An 18,274-nucleotide genomic window follows, 5' to 3' on the forward strand; every position below is an offset into this window, starting at 1 on the left:
GCGCCAAGACCCTTCAGTAGCGCCGGCAGCCGTTTGGGCGCGGCGCCACTGAATTTTTGGCGCGCGCAGGGGACTTAGTGCCGGCACTAATTTCCAGCGCTAAAGCCCTGGCTAAGCCAAAACCCAATTTCTAGGCCATGCGTCTCTGTTGCGCATTCTAATCCAATATCCTGCACCTTGTCCAGATCGGTAGAATCATTGGACATGGCTTACCCTTGTGAGGGAAGTAAATTGAAAACTAATCTGCAGAAACAATATTTCAGTGAGCGAGTGGCCAATCTATGGAACATGCTCCCTAGAGACGGTGGAAGCAGTTAGTATTGATTCATTCAAATGAAAATTAAAGAGATTTATTTCAGAAATGAACATTTTGGGATACAGTACATGGGTAATTTGAGACATGACACGTGGTAAGTATAGCATGCTTGGGAAGAACAGGTGATTTTGGACCTATCGTTTCCAAAAATCTCCACCACTGGTGTTTTCCTCGCACCATTGCTGAGTCTGTTGTAGACTAATTGATAGAGATTGATTGCTATGATTAGTCAACAACCCCATTATCATATCATGCGACTACCAGGATGGTAGAAGACGAACTAGATGGGCCTTGGTCTTTTTTCATCTAACCCTTCCTATGTCCCTAAAATGTAAACTGCAAGTGCTTTTTTTCATCCGTTTGCATGGCTGTTCAAGTTTAAGGTTTTATCTTACAATAAATGGGATTATGAAAATAGATTTTCTTTGGAGAGTTTGCCTTTGAGTCTGGTGACTGAAGGGAGATTCAGTCTTTAAGCATGTTTGCAGAGTCAAATACTTAATACTGAAACACAGTTCAACTTGAGTTGATGAACAATTTCTTGCTGAAAACTCTGGTAGGACTTAGAGAATTGGATAAATACTCAAAGGAAAAACATTACACAGAGATATGGGGAAAGGGTAGGGGAGTGGGACTTGAGCGTCAGCCATGACTCAGTGGATGACACTCTCACCTCCGAGTCAGAAGATTGAGAGTTCAATCTCACTCTAGAGACTTGAGCACAAAAATGAAGGCTGACACTCCAGTGCAGTACTAAGGGAGCCTTCTGGACTCAACATTGAGCTCAACAATTTCAGATCATAACCTCTGCCCCCATTTTTCCCAGGCAGCAGCTGTTGTTGATTCTACTATTCCCATTTACACCTCTTCTAGACCAGTCTTTTGTTTCTTTGCTTATAGTGTCAGCCATGGCTCAAGTTAGTAGCAACCTCGCCTCCGAGTCAGAAGGTTGTAGGTTCAAGTCCCACACCAAAGACTTGAGCACAAAAATCTAGGTTGACATTTCAGTGCAGTAACTGAGGGAGTGCTGCACTGTCGGAGGTGCCGCCTTTCGGACGTAAAAAGATCCCACAGCACTATTTCGAAGTAGTGCAGGGGAGTTATCCCCGGTGTCCTGGCCAATATTTATCCCTCAATTAACATAATTAAAAATATCACATTGCTGTTTGTGGGAGCTTGCTGTGTGCAAATTGGCAACTGTATTTCCTACATTACAACAGTGACTCCACTTCAAAGGTTGGCTGAAATGGGACATCCTGAGGTTGTGAAAGGCGTTATATAAATGCAAGTCTTTCTTCTTCTTTCTAATTGGATACCTCTACCAAAAAGCCGGCATAGGCACAATGGGCCGAATGTATCTCCACGATTCTATTACTCTGACTGAAATTTCAATTCTTACTAAACCTACAGTAATCTTTTGTTCCTTTTTCAGTCCTGGACAAAGCTCTATTCAATTAAAAAAAAACAAATATTCACCAATCTTTTCATAAAGGATTATGCTCCCATTTACTGAAAATGATTCCAGCTGTTCATTTTGTAATATAATAAAAAGGTATTTATTCCCTGAATTACACAGCAAGGCTCAAGCTTCCCCACACCACCACCACCCCCTTTTTCAAAGTATCTTTCATAAATAGGACAACATGGTACAGTAAATTCTGAGGCAGGTAACTGGAACCTTGGACGAGTAAAACTGAAGAGGCTACGAGAACTTGTCCAGTTAGCAAATGCTGAAGCCATGAAAATATGCAGGATTAAATTTTAAATCAGTCAGCAAATTTCTAGAAAAACAAAATACACAAACACTACACAGAGCAAATATATAATACCAACCCCTCGAACTTCCACCAAGTGGTCTGGCTGCAGGGCGTGGGATCGCTTCGACAGCCCCAGTCCCTTGTGATGAGTCACACCAAAGAAAGCAGCAGCATTCTGGCTTGTTCTTCTCTGCAAACCTGGAGAACTGCTTCCCTGAGAAGCCAGGGAAAAACTTCGAGATTTCAAGGGTGGATTATTCTATAAATTAGGATTAAAATAAGGCATTAATATTTATCTATTAAAAAAGCTTGGGTTTGGTAGAGGGGTTAATTTCATTCTAAAGACCTACCAGGGCAAAAAGGGCTACTAAAAAAAAAGTATTATCTGTATTTGCTTCATAAAGAATCATGGGCCAAGCAGCACAACATTTAACTTTGAAGCCCTGTAGGCATATTTGTAGCAAAGTTACGAACAGTTGAAATGTACTAATTTGTCGTTAATACTTGTAAGCTATAGTGGAGAATGGTTATAAAAATTATGCAATTGACATTACTATAAATGTACTCAACTTATTTCATTAAAAAGAAAATAAATTTACTGTGTACCATACAAGGTTAATTCATATAGAAAGTACAGAAAAACAAAATTCTGGGTTCAACACCAGCTCATCTCACCTTCCCAATAGCTTCTGTATGGTGTTGAGTACAGATCTGAAGTCTACTAACCCAGTGTTGACGTTCTTTTGCATCAGTGGCTAGAAAATAAATTCAGGTTTACTTAAGCAGAGTAATTAAAATTAATCATTTCCCTAAAACCATTTCCAGTTACCTGACACAATAATTCATAGATCATGGCAATTATGGATGAACATTATAATTGAAATTGTGTTCTGCATCTGAAACTGAATTAGGGAAAGCAATCGAGAGGATGCAGCTCAAGATTGGAAGAAAGCATCTTACGTTCTCAGGAGGCTCCATAACAGTTCACAACCAATTACTTTTGAAGTACAGTCACTGTTGTCATGTAGGCAAACATGGCAGCGAGTTTGCACACAGCAAGGTCTCATAAGCAGCTAATGAGCCGAATGACCAATTCTTATTTTGATGGTATTGGTTAGAGGAACGTTGCCCAAGAACTCCCTCTCCTCTTCAAACTGTGCCTTTTATATCCACCAAAACAGGCAGATAACTTCCGGTTTTCCTCGGTATTGCACTGAAGCATCAGCCTAGATTGTGTGTTCAATGCCTGGAGTGGGGCTTGAACATACGAATTAGGAGCAAGAGTAGGCCATTCGGCCCTTCGAGCCTGCTCATGACTGATCCAATTACTCCACATTCCCACCTACCCCCGATAACTTTTCACCCCTTGCTTACCAAGAATCGATCTACCTCTGCCTTAAAAATATTCAAAGACTCTGCTTCCACCACCCTCTGAGGAAGAGAGTTCCATAGACTCACGACCCTCTGAAAAAATTTCTCCTCATCTCTGTCTTAAATGGGCAACCCCTTATTTTTAAACAGTGACCCCGAGTTCTAGATTCTCCACAAGAGGAAACATCCTCTCCACATCCACCCTGTCCAGACCCCTCAGGATCTTATATGTTTCAATCAAGTCACCTCTTATTCTTCTAAACTCCAGCAGATACAAGCCTAGCCTGTCCAACCTTTCCTCCTAAGACAACCCGCCCATTCCAGGTATTAGTCTAGTAAACCTTCTCTGAACTGCTTCCAATGCATTTACATTCTTCCTTAAATAAGGAGACCAATACTGTACACAGTACTCCAGATGTGGTCTCACCAATGCCCTGTATAACTGAAGCATAACCTCCCTACTTTTGTATTCAATTCCCCTCGCAATAAACGATAACATTCTATTAGCTTTCCTAATTACTTGCTGTACCTGCATACTAACCTTTTGCGATTCATGCACTAGGACACCCAGATCCCTCTGCATCTCAGAGCTCTGCAATCTCTCACCATTTAGATAATATTCTTCCTGCCAAAATGGACAACTTCACATTATACTCCATTTGCCAGATCGTTGCCCACTCACTTAACCTATCTATATCCCTTTGTAGCCTCCTTATGTCCTCTTCACAATTTACTTTCCTACCTATCTTTGTGTCATCAGCAAATTTAGCAACCATACCTTCGGTCCCTTCATCCAAGTCATTTATATAAATTGTAAAAGGTTGAGGCCCCAGCACTGATCCCTGTGGCACATAATCTTCTGACTGGGAGGCATGTGTGCTTTTTTACCTGAGCCAAGCTAACACGCATGAAGATAACTTATGCAATAAGGAAGGCAAATATATAATACTGATAAATGTAAAGTATTGCATGCAAAAAATGTCCTAAGTATACAATACTTGGGGCGGGAGATGTGACCCAGTCCAGGATTCTCACTCCTCTGCTGAGGAACAACCAACAATTCACTCCAAAGTACAATGCCACCCAAACAAGTTAGTCTCCTCAGCACAAATCAATATGCAAACGAACTGCCACCCTCAGTACTGTACCTCTTAGTTTATACTGTTCTCCAATGGCTGCATTGACTGTAAACGTGTGAGAGTCTTCATCACTTGGAGAGATGACAGCCCCTGCTAGCTGCAAAGTGCCTCTTGGCTTCTGACTTCTGGACTGCTCATTGACAAAATATTCTAGTAATCCAGCTTCATTATTTAAAACAAAGAATCTGGTGGAGCAGAGAAAAAGGAATTACTATAAAAGAATGAAAATAATGGCAGTTTTCTTGCTGCTATATGAAGACCACACGCGGTAGAGGGAGGGAGGAACTTGTATTTATATAGAGTCTGACCTGTCCTTAACACTGACAACTAACAAATTACTTTTATTTTACAGACAAGCTCAATAGTCAACTTGTACACAGCAAGATTCCACAAGTAGGAAAATGAGCTGTATAGCCAGTTAATTTGTTTTAGCTTGACACTGGAAGAGCTCTTCTTCAAACAATCAATCTTTTACATCCAGCTGAACCAACATACAGGGTCACACTTTAACATCTCATCCAAAAGACAGCAACTATGACAATGCAGAACTCACTTAGTACGGCACCGATTGTCAGCCTAGATTATGTGCTTAAATCCTGGAGGGGGCAGTGAACTCACAACCAAGACGCAAGAGCAAGCTGACACTATTGGATGCAATTTTAAGGGATGAATTAAAAATTAGACAATATTAAAAGTATTGGATCAAGTGTGATTTTTCCTGTAGTGTACTGGGATAAACACATTAAATAAGTGACAGTACTAAAGCTTAATTAGTTTAGGATGAACTAAGTAAATTGAGAGTAGAGCAGTCATGCCAACCATTTCTGTAATTAGATATTCCAATATTTGGATACATGAAATCTTAAAATAGTGCTGTTATGAACAATGCTGCGCCTCGATGTCAAAATTCTCATCCTTGTTTTCAAATTCCTCCGTGGCCTCACCCCTCCCCATCTCTAATCTCCTTCAGCCCCACAACACCACCCCACCCACTGAGATATCTGCGCTCCTCTAATTCTGTCCTCTTGAGCATCCCTGATTATAATCGCTCAACCATAGGTGGCCTTGCCTTCTGTTGCCGAGGCCCTAAGCTCTGGAATTCCCTGCCTAAACCTCTTCACCTCTTTTTTCCTCCTTTAAGACGCTCCTTAAAACCTACCTATTTGACCAAGTTTTTGGATACCTGCCCTAATTTATCCTTATGTGGATCGGTGTCAAATTTTGTGTCTTAAAATACTCTGTGCAGCGCCTTGGAACGTCTTACTACGTTAAAAGGTGCTATATAAATACAAGTTGTTGCTGTTGTTGTAGTTCAAAGCTACTCCTTCCAAATACTGTATATAGATTGTATATTAAAACGCCAATCAAAAACATTGACAATACCTATAAATAATCATTTAAAAAAATTCATTTACAGGACATGGGCGTCGCTGGAAAGGCCAGCATTTATTGCCCATCCCTAACTTCCCTCGAGAAGGCGGTGGTGAGCTGCCTTCTTGAACCGCTGCAGTCCCGTGGCGAAGTTACTCCCACAGTGCTGACTTTGTCGCAGCGGTTTGGTACAACTGAGTGGCTCGCTCGGCCATTTCAGAGGACAGTTAAAAGTCAACCACATTGCTGTGGGTCTGGAGTCACATACAGGCCAGACCGGGTAAGGACGGCAGATTTCCTTCCCTAAAAGGACATTAGTGAACCAGATGGGTTTTTACAACAATCTGATAGTTTTATGGTCACCATTACTGAAGCTAGATTTTAATTCCAGATTTTATTTTTTAATTAACTGAATTTAAATCCCCCAGCTGCTGTATTATTACTCCAGGCCACTGGATTACTAGTCCAGTAACATAACCGCTATGCTACCGTACCATATACAAACACATTATAAAATTCGGCATAAGGCACAAACTTTCTGTTTACAAACCATACTTCCTGCTGTGGGGATATTTGGTCATGCTTCTCTATCCAAATTTACTATTGTTAATTACAGGTAGACTACCCTTTATCCGGACTTCCGAAAACCAAAACCCTCTAAAAACCGAAGGTTTTTTCGGTCAGCGTAAGTCGTGTGCACGACATGACCAGAGTGGCGCACGACTTACAGGCCTAGCCGGATAAGGGATAGTGTAGCATTTTTCCGCACTTCTGAAAACCGAAATCGCTCAGCGTTAAGTGTACCAGCCTTTATCCGCACATCTGAAACCAGAAAACCTCTGAAAGCCGAAAGTGGAGCAAAGCATGACTTCTGAAAACCGAAATGCCTTTCGGATAAGGGATAGTGTATCCTTTATCCGCACTCCCGAAAACCGAATTACCTCTGAAAACCGAAGTGTTTTCGCGCACCTTCCGAAATCCGAAATTTTCCTAAAACCGAAACACGGCTGGTCCCGAGGTTTTCGGATAAAGGATAGTCTACCTGTACTACATCAACATTTCCTATTCCATTTTGCCATCTTGAACACCATGGTGTAGTTGCAGGCTCTGGCCACTAGTTGGTTCAGTGGAGAAAGTTTCTGCCACTAGTTGGTTCAGTGGAGAAAGTTTCTGCCACTAGTTGGCTCAGTGGAGAAAGTTTCTGCCACTAGTTGGCTCAGTGGAGAAAGTTTCTGCCACTAGTTGGCTCAGTGGAGAAAGTTTCTGCCACTAGTTGGCTCAGTGGAGAAAGTTTCTGAAGTCTCTCTCTATACACATAACATATATAAACTCTCACATAACTACTTCCATCTCCGTAGCACCTCAGCCCATCTACTGCTGAAACCCTCATCCATGCCTTTGTCATCTCCAGACACTCATATATGCTGGTGCTCTTCTGTGTGACCTGCCATCCTCCACCCTCTGAAACATCAGCTCATCAAAAATTCTGCTGTCTGTATCCGATTCCGCTTCAAGTCCAGCTCGCTCATCACCTCTATCCTTGTTGACCTACATTTGCCCCCCGGTCTTTCAACATCTCAAAAATTTAAAATTCTTATCTTTATGTTGAAATCCCTTCATGGCTTTGCTCCTCCGCATCTCTGGAACCTTTGCCAGCCCTGCAACCCTCTCGAATACTGTTCTAGTAAACTGAGCCATGTTTTGCACACTAGATCTCTTCTCTTCCCTTCCCTTCCCAGTGCTCCCGCCCCACCCCATCTTAACTCTTTGGGAGCACATTACTAGCCAACACTGGAATATGAATAAGAATGAGTTACTACATAATTGTCTCAACTGATGTAACCACAACTCAAAATAGTGACTGTACTTTCATGATCAAAGCCACAGTTGCAATGCAGCAAATGTGGTAAGCTTACATTAAGTGCGCAAGTTCATCAAGTTGAAAAAGCAAAGCATTTTTTAAATTTAAAAGAAAAAACACAAAACTGTATGAGGGTACATTAATACTGAAACTGTAAAGCAGTTCTGCTTTGCACCACTAGTTATAGTGTAAATACAATCTGAATCTGGCATGAAGGCTCATCTTGAGTCTCATCAAATGCCATGATTTTATCACTGCATTTCAATTGACACTACACAAGTTTAGCATCGGTGTGAAGCCGAAACGGCTTTGTGCCAACACTAAATTTGTATGTAAAAGCACCCTAAACCATGAGCTTAATTGAAGAACCAAGCAGCCGTTTGACAATTTTTGTTTAATGAACTTACCGATATTGCCAGCCAGTGACAAGATTAGTATATTTCATCAAGTATCCATATACATTCTCCATGTGATCACTGTAGGAGAGAGAATAAAGTTCAGTGGCACATAAATCTATACAGCCAAAGAAACTAATACAACATAATACACATTTCACTTTCCAAAATGTGAAAATGATTAGTCACTCAAAATAGCAAAGCGATGGGACAACCATACCATTTTGTTCTCTGCATATTAGAAAATGTTAAATAGTGATTAACCCCAGGAATATGTGATGTGGTCTGCCATTGATATGGACAGGGGAACAGATGGAATACCAAAATTTGTTGTGGGAGACTGGAGAAGGACATAAGACAGGTTAGGAGAGTGGGTGGGCATTTTGGGAAAAGAATAGAAAATAGAAATATGCTTCAAATGATAAAAGTAATGGCCCAGAAATTCCAGAACGGGGCTTGCAGCGCGTGCAAGCCCCGTATTTACACTTACCCCGCGCTACTGCCGATCAGCTCCAGGGACGCCTGGATTTGGTGTTTCCAGAAGAAGAATCCCGGGCAGCGTATGACGTCACGCCGCCCAGGAGTGCAGCCAGCGCGAAGTCAGGAGCGTGCAGTGCAAGTGAGACACGCCCCTTGAGGTCTCAGTTTCACTGGACACGTCCCCAATGTTTCGGTCAAGCTGCTAACCATTTTTACATGCAAAGCAGCAGTTTAAATAGGTTTTTGGAAGTTTTTTGAAGATTTTGGTAACTTTCATAAACTTTTTTAAATGTTTACATTATTTTGAGTAATCTGAAGTAGTTTTAAAGAGAATTAAAGCAATTTAAAGACTTTTAAAAGCCCTAAAAGATTTTTTTTAATTCCATTTATTTATTTAGCAATGTCGTCGTCATACGTGTCTTCACACTGTTCCCTTTGGGGAACTGTATGAAGTGGTGGAAGGATTTATGGCCATGATTAACGCTCATTCCGTGGCCGTAACCATCTTTGAACCAGCCATTAGGGCGGTTAGTCCTATGGCGGGAGGGTTTTACAGGCTCCCACAAGCTATACAAGGAGGGGGGGCCACCCACACCCACGGACGCAAATATCCCACTGGATGTCAACCCAAAATTTAGAGCCGGAGCTCCGACTCCACTTGCCGGGACTGTCTGGAGCGGGGTTCGAAACCCTACCCTGATCTGGCCCAGCGGCGGGGATCCTACCGCTATGACAAAGGCCCAATCCAATTAGCAACGTGAAATGGCAGCATAGGGCTCCAGTCACGGGGAGGGAAAAGGCGCAGGAAACGTATGGGTGTCACCTTTTGTGCGGAGTGGGCCTTTTGCGTAGCAGTAAGCATCCCCGCCGCTGGGCCAGAAGGAGTAGGGTTTTGAACCCCACTCCAGACAGTCCCGGCAAGTGGAGTCGGAGCTCCAACTTTAAATTCTGGGTGGACATCCAGCGGGATGCTTGCGTCGTGGGTGTTGGTGGCCCCCCCTCCCTCAGATGGGTTGTGGGAGCCCGTAAAACCCGCCCGCCATAGGACTAACCACCCTAATGGCTGGTTCAAAGATGGTTACGGTCACGGAATGAGCGTTAATCACGGCCATAAATCCTTCCACCACTTCATACAGTTCCCCAAAGGGAACAGTGTGAGGATACGTACGATGATGACCTCTTGCGCAATGCACCTCCTTGGACCCTCAGTCGCAGATGCGAGGGGGCAAGTTGTGCAATTGTTAAATTTTTTATTTTATTGACATGTAAAATGTTGGCCCAGTAATTCCCTTCCAAATGCGATAGTACGGTCGGGGTACTTACGCATCTGGCCGGATGAAATGCCGGTTTTCAGCATGCACAGTGCATGTGGGGAAAAACGGCATTTCCTGTCCTCTGAACGAAGGGGTTCAGAGGCAGAACGCGTGCGACTGCACAGGCAGCGCGTGCGCAGTATAATTCGCCGCTTTCATTAATGCTTTCAGTGAGGTCCAGTCATTACAACTTACACATGAAAAAAGCATGGGTACAGTTGCTCCAGAGGCTGCGGAGGAAGATATTTCTTATCGTGGAGCTTCTGAAAGTATGTATGTCTGTATATATTCCTTTGCGTGTTATGTATATATTCCTTTACTTATGTGTATGAATGTATTATTTAATTATGACTTTCAGAGAAAGTAACTTATTGGAAAATCATAATTAAAAATATACATTCATACACATTAGTAAAGGAATATAAAACATACATACATATACGTAAAGGAATATATGTGGACATACATACATAACTCATTCTCACATTCCATTCACACAGCCACAATTGCTCCTTCTACCTACCGTTCTGAAAACCCGTTTAAAAAAAAAAAATTAAAGTTTAAAACTTAGTTAAAATTTCTTAAAATAACTTCCCTCCCTTTCCCAAACCTAAATATTGCATTTCATAAGCTCCTCCATAAAATATATCTCCTTCCCCAGCCAATGAACAACTTTACACTTGCTTTTTTTAAGTGCAAGTTCTAGGGACTTACCCTCACTGAATCCATCAGTGAAATCTACAAAGTTCACTGCGCAAGCGCTGCCTGTGCAGTCGCACGCGCTGTGACTAGACCTCGGGTCTGGAAATGCCGGCGTTCCCCGCATGCGCTGTTCCTGCTGAACGCCGGCATTTCCAACGGCCAGATGCGTGAGTAACCCGACCGTACTCACGCTTCTGGCCTGGAATTTCTGGCCCATGGTGTAGAGTTTTGGGCGCCCCATTATAGAAAGGTTATTGGAGCCATGAAAAAGCTACAGTGCTGATTCACCAGGATGAGTGGATATAATTATGAGATACTTGAAAAAAATTAAGGCTGTACTCATTAGGAAAAAAAAATTAAAGGCTAGTCTAATGGAAGTATTGAAAAAATTTTAAAGGTTGAAGAGGGCAAATAGTAAAATGTTATTTTTTTAAATTAGTGAATCCGAAACAAGAAGCCATAAGTTTAAGATTAGTACTAGAAGCATAAAGGAGGAGGTTAGAAGTTTTTATATGAGAATATGGAGCACATTACTATAAGTCGCTATTGAAATTTGTTTTGATTAATCGAGTGTCTGACACAAAGAAACCCACCATTATAATTAAATCTCTGAAACAAGCTACTGCAGCTTTTTCATGGCTCCAATAACCTCCATTGCCCAAACCTCTACACATTAATTTTATCATTTGAAGTATATTTCTATTTTTTTCCCAAATTTATGTAATTAATTTCTGTATGTACATTATGGAGTGCACACTTTCCCGATTAGGACACATCTCATTTATCCAAGTCCAGAGAGCTTAGGCACAGGTTGGCAACAGCTAAGGCTTAGGGAGCCCCAAGTGCAGTCTGGGTACTGTGCCTGCAGCAAAGTCAATCATGATGTTTAGAAGGGAATTAAGCATAATATTAAAATGGTACAGGAAAACAACATGGAATGGGATTAGAATAGATCATTCCAGTGTGGAGCTAGCAATTGATGGGGCAAATGGCTCTATTCTGTGGTAAAATTGCCATGATTTTATTACTGCATTTCAAAATTAAAACCTACACACCTGAAGTAACAAAACCCATGTATAATCCTACCCAGTCCAGCAGTTCACTACAATTTGGGAAATTAACAAAACTTAAGGTAGGTAATCCCCGTATAGTCTTCTTGGTTCTTTATCCGTCTTTCAGATGAGACATTAAACCGAGGCCCTGTCTGCTCTCAGGTGGACGTAAAAGATCCCATGGCACGATTTCGAAGAGGAGCTGGGGAGTTATCCCTGGTGTCTTGACCAATATTTATCCCCCAATCAACATCACTATAAAAATACATTATCTGGTCATTATCATACTGCTGTTTGTGGGAGCTTGCTGTGTGCAAATTCTCTGCCACCTTTCCTACATTACAACAGTGAATACACTTCAATAAGTACTTAATTGGTTGTAAAGCACTCTGGGATATCCTGAGGTAATGAAAGCTGCTATATAAATGGAAGCATCTTTTCTTTTTTATTTAAAGTTTATCTTCCACATACAGTAGATAAAATGCATCTTAAAATGGAGGAGGGAGAGAAGAATTACAGGCCACTAACTTGACGCTTGACTCACAGTAGTAAAGGCCAGGAAGCAACTCTCAGTTCCTGCACCGCACAAGTGCCACAATTAGAGAGTAATCTTCAATTCTCTGAGGATACTTGGAAGAATGACACTTTTACCAGTTTAATGAGGCAGCATGCGACTCTTGAATGTGGCTCAGGACTCACTACTTGCAAATACAGATTATAAGTGGAGCAAAGCCATCCTATGCTTGAAGATAACTTTTGCAGCACTTCAGTCTTTCTCACTATCCCTTCCTGGAGAGGTCGAGGCAAGCTTCACATCTAGTTCAAATTCTGCCTAGTGGGAAAACAAAAGGCACAGCACAGATCATTGACCCCAATAGTTGGAATAGTCCCCTTAAGATTACCAGAATTTGAAGCCTGATGTGGACATAGACCATTATAGACCAGCTTCAATTTAACTAAAACACTTAATGCAATGACGATGCACTGGTATTAGAGTTATACCAATATGATGCTGAAGAAACATCCCAAAATGTTGTAGTTACTAGCAGAACCAACAACTGCCTTAGGAGATAGTGGAAAAAGGACAAAGATACTTTGCCTACATTTCATCAATATTGAAACATTGTTTCCACTGAGGGAAGTAAAACTGATGAGTGGCCTGTGTTTGCACTACTTATGCATTGCCATAATGGGAAAATTATTGATGGCGATAATAGGTTCAATCCCTTGTCTATGCCGATCTCTGCAAGGCAGCAGTAGAGGTGCTTTAAACTGCTGCTGCATTCCTGCATTAAGGAAAGCAACAATTGGCCAGTGTTTTCAGAGTCTGATTGTTATCAATGTGCCAAATTGGTTAAGCAGTAACACTCTTGCCTTTGAATCAGTTGTGGGCTCAAACCCCATTACGAACTTGGAACACGTAATCTGGGCTGACACTTCAATGCAGTACAGAGGGAGTGCTGAATTGACGGAGGTGCCGTTTTTTGGAGGAGACATTAAACTGAGACCTTATCTGCCTGTTCAGGTGACTAGAAAAGATTCCATGGCATTGTTCAATGAAGAGCAGGGAAGTTCTCCTGGTATCCTGACCAAGATTTACCCCTCAACCATAACTACCAAAATGTATTGGGGTGGAAATTGTGGTCGGAGGCTTGCCGTGGGCAAATGCCTCCGAACCTACCCGATTGCTCCGGACCTTTGAACACTTGCACTCCTGGGCCTGCAGGCGTATGCCTGGGTAAAAGCCCACGTATCTCAGGGGCGCATGTGGTTCGCAAGCGTCCCGGGGATCACGTGGACCGGCCCAACCAATCACAAAGGGGGATTCCCATTATGCTTATGGGGATTCCATTTATGTACAGAATCCCCATAAGCATAATAGGAATCCCCTAAAACAAATACCTTTTCACAACACTGAAATAAAAATAAATCATCACAGGTTCAAAATGAATTAAAATACCATTTAATTAAGCATTTAAAATAAATAAATTTATTTATCAACAAATTAAATTAAGATTTTTAAATGGGACAAAAATAACCTAAACTAATTTTAAATGTAAGGGAATGTTTAAATGATTTTTGAAATTTTATTTTAACATTTACTTAAACACGTACGCTGGTAAAAGGCCTTACACCTGCTTTTACCAGGCGTAAGGGTTTGGTGGGTATTCGCTGGGCAAATAGCCCAACTGCGTCAGCAAATGTTCATTTCCTGTGGATGCGGTGGATCTGTCAAGGAGAAACTTGACAGATCGCAAGTTTCGGGTTTCCGTGTATGCAGAAACTCGGAACTTGCGGGGCACTTACGACGGCGTGCGTAGGCCACCATAGACCCCATAAAATCTGGGCCATTGTCTGGTCATTTATTTCATTTGCTGTTCGCGGGACCTTGCTGAGCACACAATCAGCTGCCACATTTGCTTGCATAACCAGTGTCTGCACTTCACAAAGTAATTAATTGGCCATGAAGCTCTTTGGGGTCGTCTTGAAGCTGTGAAAAGCACTATATAAACACAAGTTCTTTTTATCTATCCATGCAGTGACCTCTGCTGGATATCAGGTAAGGACAGCATCAGGCTCAGCTTTAATATCCTCCATGGGTGATTATCCTTTGATTCACTGTCGAGACACACACACAACTTGAGTGAAGTACAAAAAAATGATGTACAGTTGTGAAACTGCACCCCGGCAAGGGAGTCAATCAATCTTGTTACATCCGCCAATCATTCCTCCCCTCCTCCCTTTCCCTGCCTCTGTACTTGCTTAAAACCTGCTACATCTCTCTCTACCTTTCACCAGTTCTGATGAAAGGTTATCGACCTGAAACGTATTTTGTTTTTGAATTCTTGTCGAATTCCCTGATTTAGCACAAGTTCTCAGCCTGTTCCCAAATCTATAGTTTAGAAGTTATTAATTATTGGTTTGGAAAATCAAAGAATGACAAACTCTAAACTTGAAACCACATTAAAGTGGGTCATTACAAGCTTTGAGACCCCTACCTGCTTAGACTGTTTTCAAATCCATCCACGGCCTCGCCCCTCCCCATCTCTGTAATCTGCTCCAGCCCTACAACCCTTCGATTGTGCTCCTCCAATTCTGGCCTCGAGCATCCCCGATTTTAACTGCTCCACCATTGGCGGCCATGCCTTCAGCTGCCACGGCCCTAAAGCTCTGTAATTCCCTCCCTAAACACCTCTTTCCTCCTTAAAACCGATCTCTTTATGCCCCAATATCTCTCTATATGGCTCGGTGTCAAATTTTGTTCGATAACGCTCCTGTGAAGCACCTCGGGACTTTTTACTAAGTTAAAGGTGCTATATAAATACAAGTTGTTATTGCTGCCAGATTGACTTGGGGTTGGCACATCCAAGCTGCACTGTTGGCTTTGCATTGTTCTTTGGAGTTCACTGGCCTGAATGCTGGTTACATTTTAATGTTAGCTGATGGCCAACTATCCAGTGGAAAGCCAAAGTGGTGCGAGTCTACCTGCTTGAGGTGCTCTTACTTGCCTAAACTTGATTTGGAAAACTCCACATCTGAATTACATCTTTATTTTCTCCCCATGCCGCTAGTTGAAAAATGAGAGAGAGTATAAGAGTGTTCACATTTTTTTCTGGCCTCTAATAATTCAGAAGAACCAGAAAGGTCCATCGCAAAACAGATGAAAGAAAAATCTAAACACTATTTTCTAGTTTGACAGCACTATTTCCATTTCTGCTGATGCAGTGAAACAATCTGCTGGTTATCACTTCCCTCATTATATAATGAGGATGGTGTTAAAGGATTTACAAAATAAAGTAAACATGGAAGAGGATTAATGCTCCAACATGCATTTATTGCCTACACAAAAGGTATTGCTGATGATAAAAAATGTGATTTCACAGATTCAATTTTAGATTCACAATTATTTAAGTTGTAAATGTATGACCAACAGTTAATGTTATATTGTATAGTGTTTCTGCTGCTATTTTGGGTTTGTACTGCATGTTGGAGAATTACAGCAGGAAACTATTACACACAGGACTTGAAAAGGGATCAAGAGTTTAAAACACAGTTGAATGCTGTAGATCAATCCTCTAACCAGAGGGCCAATTGTTTCTGAAAATCTATCTATATAACATTGTTTGTGTTTGTAGTGAATTTTCTCATTGGTTAAAGTCTGTGTAATCTTAGTTTTTTTTACAATTTTTATTTCCACTAGGGTTTTATCTCCAATCACATTGACTATTAAAACAACTCAAGATTTTTGTGCAATCAATAGCATTGTAACAAACATTTTCAGCTGCCACAATAGTGACACTTTAAAATAAAAGTACTATAAAGAACATTCTGGCTCCTGGGCAAGCCTCGAATTCAGAAGGTGATAGAGAGGCATACCCCTTCACTTAGGAGCAGACCAGATTTCAGGTATGAACATATTAAATTTAGAGGCCTGGTCCCAATTTATGAGCAAGTCAAATCAGAGGTGTCAGCTTAGGTCTACTCAATTCAATTTTCTTTTCAAATTAAGTTTTGTCTGAATAATTTCAGAGGCAGTGAACTATTATAACATTTAAAAAATGAACTGTAAATGTCGGTTTAGTCACATTTCTAATTAGCTGCTACTTAGGAGCGAATCACATGCAAGATTAAAAGTCTGTTCCCTAGCCACTGATTCCATCCCCCTCCATGGCCACCGTCTCAGGCTGAACCAGACTGTTGGCAACCAGGGCATCCTATTTGACTCTGAGCGGAGCTTCTGACCCCATCACCTCCCTCATCAAAACTGCCTACTGCCACCTCAATAATATTGTCTGTTTCCTCCCATCTACTGCTGGGTCCAAGCTCTGGAATCCACCCCCCCCCCCCCCCCCCCCAAACCTCTCCACCTCCTTTAAGATTCTCCTCAAAGCCCATCATTTTGACAAAGCTTTTGGTCACCTGTCATAATGTCTCCTCCTTTGGCTCAGTGTCAATTTTTCTCTGTTTACACATGTGAAACGCCTTGGGACCTTTTACTATGTTAAAGGCACTAAATAAATGCACTTTGTTGTTGTTGTGGTGCAACATGTCATAATTTAACCCTTTAAGCCCCAATATCATTGTAACTGCACCTCCTCCAAATCATTAACATATATGGTGAAAAGCTGAGGCCCCAGCACAGATCACTAGGGTACACCACTTTCACACCTGGTCAATGAGAGAATATTACCTTTTATCCCTACTCTAGTCTCCTACCTCCCAAACAATTACTTCCTCAAGATTATGCAGAAATGTGAGCATCGATATGTGGAAAATTCAAATACACAAAACCTGAGACCTTAGACAAAATAGCAAGACTGATCATACACAAAAAAGTAGCACTAACCACACACAAAAATCCATATATACACAAAATAAAATCAGACCCCATATACTAAAAATGCACCATCATGTACACACACAGCTAGACTGACTGAACAACACAAAAATGAGCCCCCTCCCCCATACACAAAATAAGATCATCAATCCACAAAAAATTCAAAGGTTCCCACATCCCTCACTCACCACCCCACCTCCTTCTCCTGAAGCTTGAAAACTGGTTTAACTATTAGGGTCTCATCTGCAACTTAGCCATTGTTAAAATCAGCTTTGTGTGTTTTGCATTCCTGACCTTAATGTGCTATCCCAGAGCAATTGGATTAAGATTTCTGTTCAGAATTCTGCTTCTGACCGTGGTTGTGCCAGCAAAGGAAACTCTCAAATGGAGGCCCGATGCTTCTCCACATGGATACGTAAAGGGAAATAAATGGAGGCAGTGGGCAAGTCACTCCAGGCCGATTGTGTGCATCCCTAGCAGCCAACTTGTAATATCATTGACAGAGATCTGCAGTACATCACTTGCTTACATAAGAAATAGGAGCAGAAGTAGGTCATTTGTAACCTTGAGCCTGCTGCGCCATTCAATAAGATCATGTCTGATCTGATCTTGGCCTCAACTCCACTTTCCTGCCCGCTCCCCGTAACCCTCAACTCCCCTATAGTTCAAAAATCTGTCTCTCTCCACCTTGAATATATTCAATGACCCAGCCTCCACAGCTCTCTGGGGTAGATAATTCCAAAGATTCACGACCCTCAGAGAAGAAATTCCTCCTCATCTCCATCTTAAATGGGCGACCCCTTATTCTTAAACTATGCCCCCTAGTTGTAGATCCCCCCACGAGGGGAAACATCCTCTCCGCATCTACCCTGTCGAGCCCCCTCAGTATCTTGTGTGTTTCAATAAGATCACCTCTTCTTCTTCTAAACTCCAATGAGTATAGGCCCAACCTGCTCAACTCTTCCTCATAAAACAACCCCTTCATCTCAGGAATTAACCTAGTGAACCTTCTCTGAACTGCCTCCAATGCAAGTATATCCCTCCTTAAATAAGACCAAAACTGTACGCAGTACTCAAGGTGTGGTCTCACAGTTGTAGCAAGACTTCCCTACTTTTATACTTCATCCCCCGTGCAATAAAGGCTAACATTCCATTTGCCTTCCTAATTACTTGCTGTAC

General features: G+C 41.7%; 1 protein-coding gene across 4 annotated transcripts in view; it reads right to left on the minus strand.

Moving 5' to 3' along the window:
- osbpl11 (oxysterol binding protein-like 11) overlaps positions 1-18,274 on the minus strand; it is a 102,446-nt gene that overhangs the window by 68,708 nt on the left and 15,464 nt on the right. For 3 of the 4 annotated variants that reach the window (XM_085986514.1, XM_085986513.1, XM_085986516.1), the window contains exons 2-5: positions 8,223-8,291; positions 4,593-4,768; positions 2,749-2,828; positions 2,150-2,332 (exon numbers count right to left, since the gene is read on the minus strand). In XM_085986514.1, coding sequence (XP_085842640.1) covers positions 2,150-2,332; positions 2,749-2,828; positions 4,593-4,768; positions 8,223-8,291 — 508 coding nt within the window. Of the gene's footprint in view, positions 1-2,149; positions 2,333-2,748; positions 2,829-4,592; positions 4,769-8,222; positions 8,292-12,301; positions 12,590-18,274 lie in introns of all 4 variants that reach the window. The other variant, XM_085986515.1, reaches the window with a different exon arrangement.

This window comes from Somniosus microcephalus, chromosome 4, assembly GCF_052327205.1.
Source record: "Somniosus microcephalus isolate GS21.2 chromosome 4, FLI_Smic_1.0, whole genome shotgun sequence".
NCBI classification, from domain to species: domain Eukaryota; kingdom Metazoa; phylum Chordata; class Chondrichthyes; order Squaliformes; family Somniosidae; genus Somniosus; species Somniosus microcephalus.